Source organism: Lipophrys pholis (assembly GCF_963383615.2).
Source record: "Lipophrys pholis genome assembly, chromosome: 8".
Taxonomy (NCBI): Eukaryota; Metazoa; Chordata; class Actinopteri; order Blenniiformes; family Blenniidae; genus Lipophrys; species Lipophrys pholis.
In genome coordinates, this window is record NC_137630.1 from 912,416 (window position 1) to 928,735 (window position 16,320).

Consider the following 16,320-nt stretch of genomic DNA (forward strand, 5'->3'; position numbering starts at 1 on the left):
TGTAGTCTTCCTCAGAGCGTCATCTGGTTGTGATGAGGTGTTGGTCTTTATCAGGTGACCGGCCAGATGACCCTCTGAGGAAGACTCCAGATGAAGCTGAAACATGTCAGCAAGGTAGAATCTTCCCTGCATCTACCTGTGGTTAAAAACCAGTCTGTAATATACATGTTTAGAAGTACAAAATGAACAATTCAACTTTCAATAAACCTCCTTTGGTATCACAAATAACTCCTCTATGATAGAGGGGAAAGGTTTCTGTTTAGGTAACAGATGTGTTGTGGCTCAGCAGGAGGAAGAATTAGAAGGTGACACCATCAACCAGCAGTACAGCAGGAGGAAGAATTAGAAGGTGACACCATCAACCAGCAGTACAGCAGGAGGAAGAATTAGAAGGTGACACCATCAACCAGCAGTACAGCAGAATACCTGATGACCAGCAGGAGGAAGAATTAGAAGGTGACACCATCAACCAGCAGTACAGCAGAATACCTGATGACCAGCAGGAGGAAGAATTAGAAGGTGACACCAGCAACCAGCGGTACAGCAGGAGGAAGAATTAGAAGGTGACACCATCAACCAGCAGTACAGCAGGAGGAAGAATTAGAAGGTGACACCATCAACCAGCAGTACAGCAGGAGGAAGAATTAGAAGGTGACACCATCAACCAGCAGTCCAGCAGAATACCTGATGACCAGCAGGAGGAAGAATTAGAAGGTGACACCATCAACCAGCAGTACAGCAGAATACCTGATGACCAGCAGGAGGAAGAAATAGAAGGTGACACCTGATGACCAGCAGGAGGAAGAATTAGAAGGTGACACCTGATGACCAGCAGGAGGAAGAATTAGAAGGTGACACCATCAACCAGCAGTACAGCAGAATACCTGATGACCAGCGGGAGGAAGAATTAGAAGGTGACACCATCAACCAGCAGTACAGCAGAATACCTGATGACCAGCAGGAGGAAGAATTAGAAGGTGACACCATCAACCAGCAGTACAGCAGAATACCTGATGACCAACAGGAGGAAGAAATAGAAGGTGACACCTGATGACCAGCAGGAGGAAGAATTAGAAGGTGACACCATCAACCAGCAGTACAGCAGGAGGAAGAATTAGAAGGTGACACCATCAACCAGCAGTACAGCAGAATACCTGATGACCAGCAGGAGGAAGAATTAGAAGGTGACACCATCAACCAGCAGTCCAGCAGAATACCTGATGACCAGCAGGAGGAAGAATTAGAAGGTGACACCATCAACCAGCAGTACAGCAGAATACCTGATGACCAGCAGGAGGAAGAATTAGAAGGTGACACCATCAACCAGCAGTACAGCAGAATACCTGATGACCAGCAGGAGGAAGAATTAGAAGGTGACACCATCAACCAGCAGTCCAGCAGAATACCTGATGACCAGCAGGAGGAAGAATTAGAAGGTGACACCATCAACCAGCAGTCCAGCAGAATACCTGATGACCAGCAGGAGCATCAGTATCAACATAACGATGCTCCTGGAAACCCTGAAGCTGGAGTCACGACACCTCCAGGAGAGAAAGGTTCCAGGGTAGGAACATTACTGACCTGTGTATCACTGCAGGGGTTCCTGGGAAATAAAAGAAAGAACTTTAGAACTTTTAAAAACAATGTAATATTTCTTTGTACATAATGTTTCTAACTTGTGTTTTTACTGTTGTAGGTTCTGCTGAAGTTTATTAAATAAAGTTTCCTTTATCTTCTGCTTGATATCTTTCTTTACTCGACAGTATAAGCCATGTGTGTATTTATGTATGTACTCTCACACAGTATAAGTCTTGTTTTTATTTATTCTAAAGAGAAATTATTACAGCTAATGACTGATTAACTGTAGGACCTGTGCAGCTGACCATGTGGTGAGAATGTCTTTGTTTAATAAATAATTCTCTTCTTTCAGAACTCTCAGATTTGTTTTTTTCTTAAGCAGCCACAGTTGTGGAAAATGCAAAATGTAGAGAAGTTAAATATAAAATGATCTAACACTGGTGACCTCCGATGCTGAACTGTGAGCGTGCGCTGGCTGTTGGAACCCTGGAGGAGGGTGAGGGTTCTGGAGGAGGGTGGGGGGTGTGGAGGAGGGTGGGGGTTGTGGAGGAGGGTGGGGGTTGTGGAGGAGGGTGAGGGTTCTGGAGGAGGGTGGGGGTTCTGGAGGAGGGTGGGGATTGTGGAGGAGGGTGGGGGTTCTGGAGGAGGGTGGGGGTTGTGGTGGAGGGTGGGGGTTCTGGAGGAGGGTGGGGGTTGTGGAGGAGGGTGAGGGTTCTGGAGGAGGGTGGGGGTTGTGGAGGAGGGTGAGGGTTCTGGAGGAGGGTGGGGGTTCTGGAGGAGGGTGGGGATTGTGGAGGAGGGTGGGGGTTGTGGAGGAGGGTGGGGGTTGTGGAGGAGGGTGGGGGTTGTGGAGGAGGGTGGGGGTTCTGGAGGAGGGTGAGGGTTGTGGAGGAGGGTGGGGGTTGTGGAGGAGGGTGGGGGTTCTGGAGGAGGGTGAGGGTTGTGGAGGAGGGTGAGGGTTGTGGAGGAGGGTGGGGGTTCTGGAGGAGGCTGGGGGTTGTGGAGGAGGGTGGGGGTTCTGGAGGAGGGTGAGGGTTGTGGAGGAGGGTGGGGGTTCTGGAGGAGGCTGGGGGTTGTGGAGGAGGGTGGGGGTTCTGGAGGAGGGTGGGGGTTGTGGAGGAGGGTGGGGATTGTGGAGGAGGGTGGGGGTTCTGGAGGAGGGTGAGGGTTGTGGAGGAGGGTGAGGGTTGTGGAGGAGGGTGGGGGTTCTGGAGGAGGGTGAGGGTTGTGGAGGAGGGTGGGGGTTGTGGAGGAGGGTGAGGGTTGTGGAGGAGGGTGGGGGTTCTGGAGGAGGGTGAGGGTTGTGGAGGAGGGTGAGGGTTGTGGAGGAGGGTGGGGGTTGTGGAGGAGGGTGGGGGTTGTGGAGGAGGGTGAGGGTTCAGCATGCTTTGGACCAACTGGTAAACAGAAAACCTTTTCTGACCTGTTGTGGAAAGTTTCTGGAATGTTGTTTTACTCTGAAGCTAAATGAACATAGAATTTTATAGAAGTTATTTTTGTAACCAAATGGCAGTTTGTACAGGTTTGTATAGTCAAAGTACTGTAGTAGTTTTGTTTGTGTCAGATAATGCACGGGAGCCTCATCCAAGTAATTGTTGTTAAAAACACACCCTGCTATGTGTTCTCATGGTGGTAGATAATGTGTTCCCTGGAGTTTGGGTAATTGCTTGTAAAGAGTTTGATTTCGAGGATTTCAAACCCTGAGTTTGGGGAAGCTGGGACATGTTTCCTAGATATTGTAGACGTGGGTAGTTTAATTACACGTCCGGTAGCGCAAGGAAGCACAGCCAGGTTTATCGATGTTTTAGAAACACAAGTCATAGACGGAGTTCTATGGTGTTTAGATCTATAGTACATTCGCCATGAGATCATAGAAAGGGTCAATCTGAACGAGTCGATGATTTGAGATCTCAGTTTTAAGGAACTGTGGTGGTGCTCTCAGAGTCTCATAGACGTGGGTTTTATGTTCTACATCGCGTCCGGTAACACAAGAAGTGATTACCCGGTTTTTCGACATTTTAAAAATGCAAGTCATAGACGGAGTTCCCATCATGTTTTAAAAACTGGTGTTTTCACCGTGAGTTCATAGGAAGGAAAAACTGGAACGAGTCTTTGATTTGAGATCATCGGCCGACAGGTGGAGAAATCTGTGATGTGATTCCTGGTTAGAGGGCCGAGGAGTGACTCCTCTGAGGATGAAGAGCCGAGGAGTGACTCCTCTGAGGATGAAGAGCTGAGGAGTGACTCCTCTGATGATGAAGTGCTGAGGAGTGACTCCTCTGACGATGAAAGACTGAGGAGTGACTCCTCTGAGGATGAAGAGCTGAGGAGTGACTCCTCTGAGGATGAAGAGCTGAGGAGTGATTCCTCTGACGATGAAAGACTGAGGAGTGACTCCTCTGAGGATGAAGAGCTGAGGAGTGACTCCTCTGAGGATGAAGGGCTGAGGAGTGACTCCTCTGAGGATGAAGGGCTGAGGAGTGACTCCTCTGAGGATGAAGAGCTGAGGAGTGATTCCTCTGAGGATGAAGGGCTGAGGATGAAGAGCTGAGGAGTGACTCCTCTGAGGATGAAGGGCTGAGGATGAAGAGCTGAGGAGTGACTCCTCTGAGGATGAAGGGCCGAGCAACAGCTCCCCTGAAGTAAAACCTGTGACGAATGTTTATGGAGTTGCAGGAATGAAGCTGTTCCTCCAACAAACAAAGAACCAAAAAGATCTTCTTGTATTCTCAAAGGACTTGAGACAAAAGGAGAAGTCTTCCAGACTAACGTTTGATTAATGAACAAAGTGCTAAAATAAACATCAAAGGGCTAAAAATATAATAAAAATCTTTATGGTTTCAAAAGCAAAGCTCTTCTCGATGTGTCCCTGTGTACTTTCTACTACTCTCCACCATTATGTCAGAAAATTCACTTTATCTTCATTTACTGAAGGGGGAATCACTCGGGAGGGGTATTCTGTCAGTGGTGGGTCTTCAGGCCCGGAGGTGTGCTGGGTTTCCTGTCAGGAGAATGAAGGAGAAACTTACAGACTTACGTTTCCTCAACATGGCCAAGGTCAACATGAAGGTGAAAGGAGGGGCGGGGCTTACTGACCAGGAAGTGTTCAGACTGAAAACCTTTATGGTGAAAGCCAAACAAGACCTCCGAGTCCAGAAGGAGCCACTGTGATTGTGTCTTTTAAAATGGACATATTGGAACGTCTTAACCTGAAAGACCTGGTCCTGTTTTTATCACACTCTTTTAAATTCAATGTTTTAAATGATTTTATTGATCCTGCTGCTGGTGGAAAATCCTGTTGGGGGGGCGGGTCTAGACCTCTTGTTGGGGAGCGGGGCTGGACCTCCTGTTGGGGGGCGGGACTGGACCTCCTGTTGGGGGCGGGTCTGGACCGCCTGTTGGGGGGGCGGGTCTAGACCTCTTGTTGGGGAGCGGGACTGGACCGCCTGTTGGGGGTGGGTCTGGACCGCCTGTTGGGTGGCGGGACTGGACCTCCTGTTGGGTGGCGGGACTGGACCTACTGTTGGGGGTGCGGATCTGGACCTCCTATTGGGAGGCGGGACTGGACCTCCTGTTGGGAGGCGGGACTGGACCTACTGTTGGGGGTGGGTCTGGACCGCCTGTTGGGTGGCGGGACTGGACCTCCTGTTGGGGGTGCGGATCTGGACCTCCTATTGGGAGGCGGGACTGGACCTCCTATTGGGGGCGGGACTGGACCTCCTGTTGGGTGGCGGGACTGGACCTACTGTTGGGGGTGGGTCTGGACCGCCTGTTGGGTGGCGGGACTGGACCTACTGTTGGGGGTGCGGATCTGGACCTCCTATTGGGAGGCGGGACTGGACCTCCTGTTGGGAGGCGGGACTGGACCTCCTGTTGGGGGCGGGTCTGGCTCTCCTGTTGGGAGGCAGGACTGGACCTACTGTTGGGAGTGCGGGTCTGGACCTCCTATTGGGAGGCGGGACTGCACCTCCTGTTGGGAGGCGGGACTGGACCTCCTGTTGGGGAGCGGGACTGGACCTCCTGTTGGGGGCGGGTCTGGCCCTCCTGTTGGGAGGCGGGACATGACCTCCCAGACTGTTGACACCAGGACTCCACCTCACACGGTCACCACGAGTACCGTTACACCTGAGACCCTGGGTCACATCAAGAATCCTGATCCACACAGTTGGAAGGCTTTAAACGACTGTGGTGCTGCTGCTGCTCTCATCAGACCGAGGGGGGTCCTCCTGGTCCTCCTGGTTCTCTTGGTCCTCCTGGTCCGTCGGGTCCTCCTGGCCCACCTGATCCTCCTGGACCACCTAGTCCACCAAGCGGAACGTCTTTATTGGGGAAATGGATGGAGAGACTGTGTGAGGACCAATCTGTGAAGAAGGTGCAGTGTGGGGGAGGAAACCCAGATCCAGAGGACTCTTTCCTGGTTTTAATGATCTGCCAAGGTCTGGCAGACTGTTCTGGACTGGTACTGACCCAGGTGGAGGTCTGGCCGACTGCTCTGGACTGGTCCTGACCTGGTGGAGGACTGTTCTCGACTGGCCCTGACCTGGGTGGAGGACTGTTCTAGACTGGTACTGACCCGGTGGAGGACTGTTCTAGACTGGTACTGACCCGGTGGAGGACTGTTCTAGACTGGTACTGACCCGGTGGAGTCGGGGTCTTTTGGACTGTTTCCACTGGAGGAACAGATTGTATTGAAGGAGCATGGAGGTGTGAACCAGACTGAGCTGAACAGCAGGATGGATTGTTGGTAGAACCCAATAGAACATGTTCAAATATAGAACTGGTCTTTAGTCTGCCTCAAATCCAACGTGTGACTGTTTCTATTACCATAGTGACGGAATATGGAATGTAAATAAAAGTGGTTTTTAAAGGTCATAGGTCTCTCTCTCTGTCTCTCTCTTACTACCCCCGACTCTCTCTTTGGGGGCCAGAGGAGCCAGACTGGGACCTGACGCGTCATCAGCTGGGGGCGGAGTTATCTCTGGAGGTATCACTACCTACAAGGTGGAGGCCAGGTTGAACCGGCTTTCTGAAAACTCCAGCGAACACGGAGCCCCGGAGTGGTTCTAGAGAAAAACATAAAAATAACGCGAGGGAACGATATAATAAGAAGTTAATAATACGAGGGAACGGGATTATTTAATCTCGAGAGCGCTGCCGTGCTCCTCCGCTGTCAGTCAGCTACGTCAGATAGAATTTAGAAGCAGTTTCCATTGTGGTTTATTTTCCACACTTTTCATGGTGACATGATTCTAACTGACGTCACGTCCAGGTCTTGTTTCACCTTCTGACCGCCGGCTGAGGAGCTGCAGCCGCTGAGCAAGGCAGTGTGAGGCAGCAGGGGGCGCTCCGCTCCGCTACGAGACGCTCCGATATTATTTTATAACCACAGAACTTCTTTATAAAGAATACTTTGGTTCCTCAGGAACTACTACACAAACTACAAACTACTGTAAATGAAAGTTGGAGTTTTTAGAGCTAAAATGAGCTTTTTAATGGCTTCATGTGAAAGAGAACTTTAATCAGAGTGTTTACCTAGGTTACCATGGAAACGGCTGTAGAGCAGCGTTCTATCATTCTACACCTCCATTCCTCCATGTTGAAGCTTTTGATTCAGACACGTCCAGAAATAAAGTGAAAGGAGCAGAAAGTCACTATGGAATGTTGGAATGGTGAAAAATAAGAGCCAAACTCATCCACGTGTTATTATTCCCCTCTATGTCCACTCTGGGGCTCCGGACTAGAGCAAGACGGACGTGAACAAACACCAATAGAGAGACGAAGAGACGTAATGTCTTCTTTCTCTTTGGTGCTTCAGAGGTTCAGACCAAACTAGATGGAGCGACCCGGACTAAACCAATGAAGACAGTCCGTCTCCTGTCAGCGCCAAATTGGTGAAATCAGTGACGTATCACGTTTTGGAGTGACGCAATGACGTAGCTCTACTGGTTCTGCTAACGGTGGAAAAAGAACCGGTTCTTTGGTGGTGCTCATTTAAGAACCGGCTCTGACCTAGAACCTGGTTCTTGTTGGTGGAAAAGCCCTATCTGTCTCTCTCTCCTACTGCCTATCTCTCTGTCTGTCTCTCTTACTGCCCCCCCCCCCTCTCTCTGTCTCTGTCTCTGTCTTACTGCCTGTCCTCCCCAAACACACAGACACACACTTCCGGGTGGGACGGCCTCCCTCCTCCACGTGACTCTCAGCACTTCCTGGTTTTGTCACATGACGATCATCCGACTGGAGCAAAGAGGAAGAGTCCGACGTCTCTCTCTCTCTCTGCCAGAGATCAGTGTGAAGACAGGTAAAGATTGTTAATGTGAGAGTGAACTGTTAATGACAGAGTGAACTGTTAATGTGAGAGTGAACTGTTAATGTGACAGTGAACTGTTAATTTGAGAGTGAACTGTTAATGTGAGAGTGAACTGTTAATGACAGAGTGAACTGTTAATGTGAGCGTGAACTGTTAATTTGAGAGTGAACTGTTAATGTGAGAGTGAACTGTTAATGTGAGAGTGAACTGTTAATGACAGAGTGAACTGTTAATGTGAGAGTGAACTGTTATTGTTAATGTGAGAGTGAACTGTCATTGTTAATGTGAGAGTGAACTGTTAATGTGAGAGTGAACTGTTAATTTGAGAGTGAACTGTTAATGTTAATGTGAGAGTGAACTGTTAATGTTAATGTGAGAGTGAACTGTTAATGACAGAGTGAACTGTTAATGTGAGAGTGAACTGTTAATTTGAGAGTGAACTGTTAATGTGACAGTGAACTGTTATTTTGAGAGTGAACTGTTAATGTGAGAGTGAACTGTTAATGACAGAGTGAACTGTTAATGTGAGCGTGAACTGTTAATTTGAGAGTGAACTGTTAATGTGAGAGTGAACTGTTAATGTGAGAGTGAACTGTTAATGACAGAGTGAACTGTTAATGTGAGAGTGAACTGTTAATTTGAGAGTGAACTGTTAATGTGAGAGTGAACTGTTATTGTTAATGTGAGAGTGAACTGTCATTGTTAATGTGAGAGTGAACTGTTAATGTGAGAGTGAACTGTTAATTTGAGAGTGAACTGTTAATGTGAGAGTGAACTGTTAATGTGAGAGTGAACTGTTAATTTGAGAGTGAACTGTTAATGTGAGAGTGAACTGTTATTGTTAATGTGAGAGTGAACTGTTAATGTGAGAGTGAACTGTCATTGTTAATGTGAGAGTGAACTGTTAATGTGAGTGAACTGTTATTGTTGATGTGAGAGTGAACTGTTAATGTGAGAGTGAACTGTTAATGTGAGAGTGAACTGTTGTTGTTAATGTGAGAGTGAACTGTTAATGTGAGTGAACTGTTAATTTGAGAGTGAACTGTTAATGTGAGAGTGAACTGTTAATGTGAGAGTGAACTGTTATTGTTAATTTGAGAGTGAACTGTTATTGTTAATGTGAGAGTGAACTGTTAATGTGAGAGTGAACTGTTATTGTTAATGTGAGAGTGAACTGCTAATTTGAGAGTGAACTGTTATTGTTACTGTGAGAGTGAACTGTTAATGTTCATGTGAGAGTGAACTGTTAATTTGAGAGTGAACTGTTCATGTGAGAGTGAACTGTCATTGTTAATGTGAGAGTGAACTGTTAATGTTAATGTGAGAGTGAACTGTTAATGTTCATGTGAGAGTGAACTGTTAATTTGAAAGTGAACTGTTAATGTGAGAGTGAACTGTTAATGTTGATGTGAGAGTGAACTGTTAATTTGAGAGTGAACTGTTATTGTTCATGTGAGAGTGAACTGTTATTGTTAATGTGAGAGTGAACTGTTAATTTGAGAGTGAACTGTTATTGTTAATGTGAGAGTGAACTGTTAATTTGAGAGTGAACTGTTATTGTTAATGTGAGAGTGAACTGTTAATGTTAATGTGAGAGTGAACTGTTAATGTTCATGTGAGAGTGAACTGTTAATTTGAGAGTGAACTGTTCATGTGAGAGTGAACTGTTATTGTTAATGTGAGAGTGAACTGTTAATGTGAGAGTGAACTGTTAATGTGAAAGTGAACTGTTATTGTTAATGTGAGAGTGAACTGTTAATGTGAGAGTGAACTGTTATTGTTAATGTGAGAGTGAACTGTTAATTTGAGAGTGAACTGTTATTGTTAATGTGAGAGTGAACTGTTAATTTGAGAGTGAACTGTTAATGTGAGAGTGAACTGATAATGTGAGAGTGAACTGTTATTGTTAATGTGAGAGTGAACTGTTAATGTGAGAGTGAACTGTTAATGTGAGAGTGAACTGTTAATTTGAGAGTGAACTGTTATTGTTAATGTGAGAGTGAACTGTTAATTTGAGAGTGAACTGTTAATGTGAGAGTGAACTGTTATTGTTAATGTGAGAGTGAACTGTTATTGTTAATGTGAGAGTGAACTGTTCATGTTAATTTGAGAGTGAACTGTTAATGTGAGAGTGAACTGTTAATGTGAGAGTGAACTGTTAATGTGAGAGTGAACTGTTAATTTGAGAGTGAACTGTTAATGTGAGAGTGAACTGTTAATTTGAGAGTGAACTGTTAATGTGAGAGTGAACTGTTACTGTTAATTTGAGAGTGAACTGTTAATGTGAGAGTGAACTGTTAATGTTAATGTGAGAGTGAACTGTTTTTGTGAGATTGAACTGTCATTGTTAATGTGAGAGTGAACTGTTAATGTTAATGTGAGAGTGAACTGTTAATGTGAGGGTGAACTGTTAATGTGAGAGTGAACTGTTATTGTTAATGTGAGAGTGAACTATTAATTTGAGAGTGAACTGTTCATGTGAGAGTGAACTGTTGTTGTTAATGTGAGAGTGAACTGTCATTGTTAATTTGAGAGTGAACTGTTAATGTGAGAGTGAACTGTTATTGTTAATGTGAGAGTGAACTGTTTTTGTGAGATTGAACTGTCATTGTTAATGTGAGAGTGAACTGTTAATGTTAATGTGAGAGTGAACTGTTAATGTGAGAGTGAACTGTTATTGTTAATGTGAGAGTGAACTGTTAATGTGAGAGTGAACTGTTAATGTTAATGTGAGAGTGAACTGTTATTGTTAATTTGAGAGTGAACTGTTAATGTTAATGTGAGCGTGAACTTTTAATTTGAGAGTGAACTGTTAATGTGAGAGTGAACTGTTATTGTTAATGTGAGAGTGAACTTTTAATGTGAGAGTGAACTGTTAATGTGAGAGTGAACTGTTATTGTTAATGTGAGAGTGAACTGTTAATGTGAGAGTGAACTGTTAATGTGAGAGTGAACCGTTAATTTGAGAGTGAACTGTTAATTTGAGAGTGAACTGTTATTGTTAATGTGAGAGTGAACTTTTAATGTTAATGTGAGAGTGAACTGTTATTGTTAATGTGAGAGTGAACTTTTAATGTTAATGTGAGAGTGAACTGTTAATGTGAGGGTGAACTGTTAATTTGAGAGTGAACTGTTAATGTGAGGGTGAACTGTTATTGTTAATGTGAGAGTGAACTGTTAATGTGAGAGTGAACTTTTAATGTTAATGTGAGAGTGAACTGTTAATGTGAGAGTGAACTTTTAATGTTAATGTGAGAGTGAACTGTTATTGTTAATGTGAGAGTGAACTGTTAATGTGAGAGTAAACTGTTAATGTGAGGGTGAACTGTTATTGTTAATGTGAGAGTGAACTGTTAATGTGAGGGTGAACTGTTAATTTGAGAGTGAACTGTTAATGTGAGAGTGAACTGTTAATGTGAGGGTGAACTGTTAATGTTAATGTGAGAGTGAACTGTTAATGTGAGAGTGAACTGTTAATGTTAATGTGAGAGTGAACTGTTAATGTGAGAGTGAACTGTTAATGTTAATGTGAGAGTGAACTTTTAATGTGAGAGTGAACTGTTGATGTGAGAGTGAACTGTTAATGTGAGAGTGAACTGTTAATGTTAATGTGAGAGTGAACTTTTAATGTGAGAGTGAACTGTTGATGTGAGAGTGAACTGTTAATGTGAGAGTGAACTGTTAATGTGAGAGTGAACTTTTAATGTTAATGTGAGAGTGAACTGTTAATGTGAGAGTGAACTTTTAATGTTAATGTGAGAGTGAACTGTTATTGTTAATGTGAGAGTGAACTGTTAATGTGAGAGTAAACTGTTAATGTGAGGGTGAACTGTTATTGTTAATGTGAGAGTGAACTGTTAATGTGAGGGTGAACTGTTAATGTGAGAGTAAACTGTTAATGTGAGGGTGAACTGTTATTGTTAATGTGAGAGTGAACTGTTAATGTGAGGGTGAACTGTTAATTTGAGAGTGAACTGTTAATGTGAGAGTGAACTGTTAATGTGAGGGTGAACTGTTAATGTGAGAGTGAACTGTTAATGTGAGGGTGAACTGTTAATGTTAATGTGAGAGTGAACTGTTATTGTTAATGTGAGCGTGAACTTTTAATGTGAGGGTGAACTGTTGATGTGAGAGTGAACTGTTAATGTGAGAGTGAACTGTTAATGTTAATGTGAGAGTGAACTGTTAATGTGAGAGTGAACTGTTAATGTGAGAGTGAACTGTTAATGTTAATGTGAGAGTGAACTTTTAATGTGAGAGTGAACTGTTGATGTGAGAGTGAACTGTTGATGTGAGAGTGAACTGTTAATGTGAGAGTGAACTGTTAATGTTAATGTGAGAGTGAACTTTTAATGTGAGAGTGAACTGTTGATGTGAGAGTGAACTGTTAATGTGAGAGTGAGAGTGAACTGTTAATGTGAGAGTGAACTTTTAATGTTAATGTGAGAGTGAACTGTTATTGTTAATGTGAGAGTGAACTGTTAATGTGAGAGTAAACGTGGTGGTCGGTGTCCTGCAGGTTGTTATCTCTCCAGCTTCAGCACGCCTCAATCTCATGATGATGTCATCATCAAGCTTGTAAAAAAGCCAGGTAACCTTATTGGATTCAGGCGTGTTGCAACTGGGAGGAACCTAAACCATGCAGGACTCTGGTCCTCCAGGCCCGGAAGTGGGAACCCTGGTCTCGAGGATGGAGGCTGTAGAACTGGAATCAGCTTGAATGTTAACAGTGCTTGGTTCTGCCATGGCGGTGCAGCTGCTGGTCTGGATCAGACAGTGACTTCCTGTTGTCTCACCAGGAACCATGTCAGTGCTGAAGCTGGAAGAGTGTCGCCAGCACATCCGTGCACAGCTGGACAGTGTGACGGACTTCTGGCTCAAACACTCCCATGACACTGAGCACGGGTACTGCACATCCACCTGCACATCCACCTGCACATCCACCTGCACATCCACCTGTACCACTCAACTGTACCATACAACTGTACCATACACCTGTACCACTCAACTGTACCATACACCTGTACCATACACCTGTACAACCACCTGTACCATACACCTGTACCATACACCTGTACCACTCAACTGTACCATACACCTGTACCATACACCTGTAGATCCACCTGTACCATACACCTGTACAACCACCTGTACCATACACCTGTAGATCCACCTGTACCATACACCTGTACCATACACCTGTACCATACACCTGTAGATCCACCTGTACCATACACCTGTACCATACACCTGTAGATCCACCTGTACCATACACCTGTACCATACACCTGTACCATACACCTGTAGATCCACCTGTACCATACACCTGTACCATACACCTGTACCATACACCTGTACCACGCTCATAGTGGAGAGTGTGAGTGCAGTGAAACAAGGAAACCTTAGAAATAACTGTTGAAAAAGGTGTGTGATTTCCTGCAGAGTGAAACGTCCTGGTCGTTTCTCCAGAGGGGGTGAGCAGCGCTGGTTGCTCTGTGGCACCGTCTTTTCAGAATGATCCAGTGAAGCACAATGTGTCTCTGCTTGTTCCAGAGGCTTCTTCAGCTGCCTGGGGCGGGACGGCCAGGTGTACGACCACCTGAAGTACGTGTGGCTGCAGGGCAGACAGGTAAGACCACACCAAGCAGGGCTCCACTGAACCCACCTCAGGCTCACCTGCTGCTGTTTCCAGGTGTGGATGTACTGCCGCCTCTACCGAACGCTGGAACGCTTCCACCGGCCGGAAATCCTCCGAGCTGCTGAAGCTGGTCAGTGAACAGCCTGGACGCCTCACGCATACAATTTTATATATGAAAGACTTTTGATGTGAATCCGGTTCTAGTTTAACCCTTCAGACCGCCAGAGGAACGCAGGTCAACAATATTAGGACAACAAAGTCCCTGGTGACTCCCAGTGGCTCACGTCACTCTATACATATATACATATATCACTTTTTTTTGTTTAATTTTATTTATTTTCCACAATTTCACAGATGGAAAGATTTTCACTTGTGCATTAATTATGCAAGATTATGAAAAAAGCTTGGAGCTTCTCATGCTGGGGTCCAACTCTCCACCACCCACTGCATCTTGTTCTGTACATTAACCAAGAACAGCTCAACCACAGCCACATCCCGCTCACATCCTCAGGGAATCCAGGCCCACTAATTTGTGCAAATATATACACATTCATACATATACATGTTTATACACAACACCCATTTCCCTACAGAGTGGTCATGAACACAAGAACAAAAAACAACAATGACTCCACATTTACTACTACTACTACTACTACTACTAACTTTATTTATAGAGCACTTTAAAAACAACACAATGTGCCAAAGTGCTGTACACAGAACAAAGTGCTGTACACAGAACAAAGTGCTGTGTACAGAACAAAGTGCTGTACACAGAACAAAGTGCTGTGTACAGAACAAAGTGCTGTGTACAGAACAAAGTGCTGTACACAGAACAAAGTGCTGTGTACAGAACAAAGTGCTGTGTACAGAACAAAGTGCTGTACACAGAACAAAGTGCTGTACACAGAACAAAGTGCTGTGTACAGAACAAAGTGCTGTGTACAGAACAAAGTGCTGTGTACAGAACAAAGTGCTGTACACAGAACAAAGTGCTGTGTACAGAACAAAGTGCTGTACACAGAACAAAGTGCTGTGTACAGAACAAAGTGCTGTGTACAGAACAAAGTGCTGTACACAGAACAAAGTGCTGTGTACAAAACAAAGTGCTGTGTACAGAACAAAGTGCTGTGTACAGAACAAAGTGCTGTACACAGAACAAAGTGCTGTACACAGAACAAAGTGCTGTGTACAGAACAAAGTGCTGTACACAGAACAAAGTGCTGTACACAGAACAAAGTGCTGTACACAGAACAAAGTGCTGTACACAGACAGAACAATAAAAACAATATAAAGCAATGAAAATAAGTAAAAATGTTAAAAACAATAAAAGTGTCAGACTGAGTTAAAAGCCAAAGAGAAGAAGAGTTTTCAGAGAGTTTTTAAAAACAGGAAGTGAGTCGGCCTGTTTGATGTGCAGAGGAAAGGTGAAAAGGTGTGATCACCTCTCTGCTTCCTCTTGGTCTGAGGGACAAACAACAAGACTGACCTGCCCACCTGAGAGAGCCCACCTCTGAGGAGTTCTCAGGAGGCTCTCTCACTCCTCTGAGGAGTTCTCAGGAGCCTCTCTCACTCCTCTGAGGAGTTCTCTGGAAGCTCTCACTCCTCTGAGGAGTTCTCAGGAGGCTCTCTCACTCCTCTGAGGAGTTCTCAGGAGGCTCTCTCACTCCTCTGAGGAGTTCTCAGGAGCCTCTCTCACTCCTCTGAGGAGTTCTCTGGAAGCTCTCACTCCTCTGAGGAGTTCTCAGGACGCTCTCTCACTCCTCTGAGGAGTTCTCAGGACGCTCTCTCACTCCTCTGAGGAGTTCTCTGGAAGCTCTCACTCCTCTGAGGAGTTCTCAGGAGGCTCTCTCACTCTTCTGAGGAGTTCTCTGGAAGCTCTCTCACTCTTCTGAGGAGTTCTCTGGAAGCTCTCTCACTCCTCTGAGGAGTTCTCTGGAAGCTCTCACTCCTCTGAGGAGTTCTCTGGACGCTCTCTCACTCCTCTGAGGAGTTCTCAGGAGCCTCTCTCACTCCTCTGAGGAGTTCTCAGGAAGCTCTCACACCTCTGAGGAGTTCTCAGGAGGCTCTCTCACTCTTCTGAGGAGTTCTCTGGAAGCTCTCACTCCTCTGAGGAGTTCTCAGGAGGCTCTCTCACTCTTCTGAGGAGTTCTCTGGAAGCTCTCTCACTCTTCTGAGGAGTTCTCTGGAAGCTCTCACTCCTCTGAGGAGTTCTCTGGAAGCTCTCTCACTCCTCTGAGGAGTTCTCTGGACGCTCTCTCACTCCTCTGAGGAGTTCTCTGGAAGCTCTCACTCCTCTGAGGAGTTCTCTGGAGAGTTTATGGTTTTAAATAAAACAGGAGGATTGTGACAGTTGGAGATGATATCAGACAAATATTTGGTTTTATCAGTTTTCAGCCTTCTCTGATAAGAACGCCAGCTGTTCCTCCACATCTGGAAGGACAGCTGTAACTTCTCCTTCTTCCACTTCTCTCAGCTCTCCTGCTCTCTGGCCTGACAACAGCAGTGGTTTCATGGATCCATGCTCAGCTTGATGTTTAGAGAGTCTTGTTTCTAACGGAGCCACCACATCTAAAGTAGCTGGGCAGGATGAGTCCAGGTGGGAGGCCAGAGCCTCTCCATCTGGACTACAGGCCAGGAGGGGAGTCGGGCTGTACGTGTGTCAAAGGCAGTGGAAAGCTGTGCTGCAGTGGAAGCCTTTAGAATGCGGCTGCGCTGGAGCGCCAGGTTTCACCTTATGACGGGAGAGGCACATCAGAAACAACTGGCATGTGGTCAGAGAACGCTGCATCACAGA

General features: G+C 45.5%; 2 protein-coding genes across 5 annotated transcripts in view; one reads left to right on the top strand and one right to left on the bottom strand.

Annotated features, from left to right (window-relative positions):
- The window catches only part of tpx2 (TPX2 microtubule nucleation factor), a 475,192-nt gene that overhangs the window by 254,876 nt on the left and 203,996 nt on the right, over positions 1–16,320 (bottom strand). The window lies entirely within an intron of this gene.
- Positions 7,793–16,320, top strand: part of renbp (renin binding protein) — a 37,325-nt gene continuing 28,797 nt past the window's right edge. For all 4 annotated transcript variants that reach the window (XR_013935511.1, XR_013935512.1, XM_080468493.1 and 1 more), the window contains exons 1-4: positions 7,793–7,876; positions 12,685–12,790; positions 13,439–13,514; positions 13,578–13,653. Coding sequence is in view for 2 of the 4 variants with exons in the window: in XM_080468493.1 (XP_080324619.1) it covers positions 7,798–7,876; positions 12,685–12,790; positions 13,439–13,514; positions 13,578–13,653 (337 nt within the window). In the remaining 2 variants the exon portion in view is untranslated. The remainder of the gene's footprint in view (positions 7,877–12,684; positions 12,791–13,438; positions 13,515–13,577; positions 13,654–16,320) is intronic.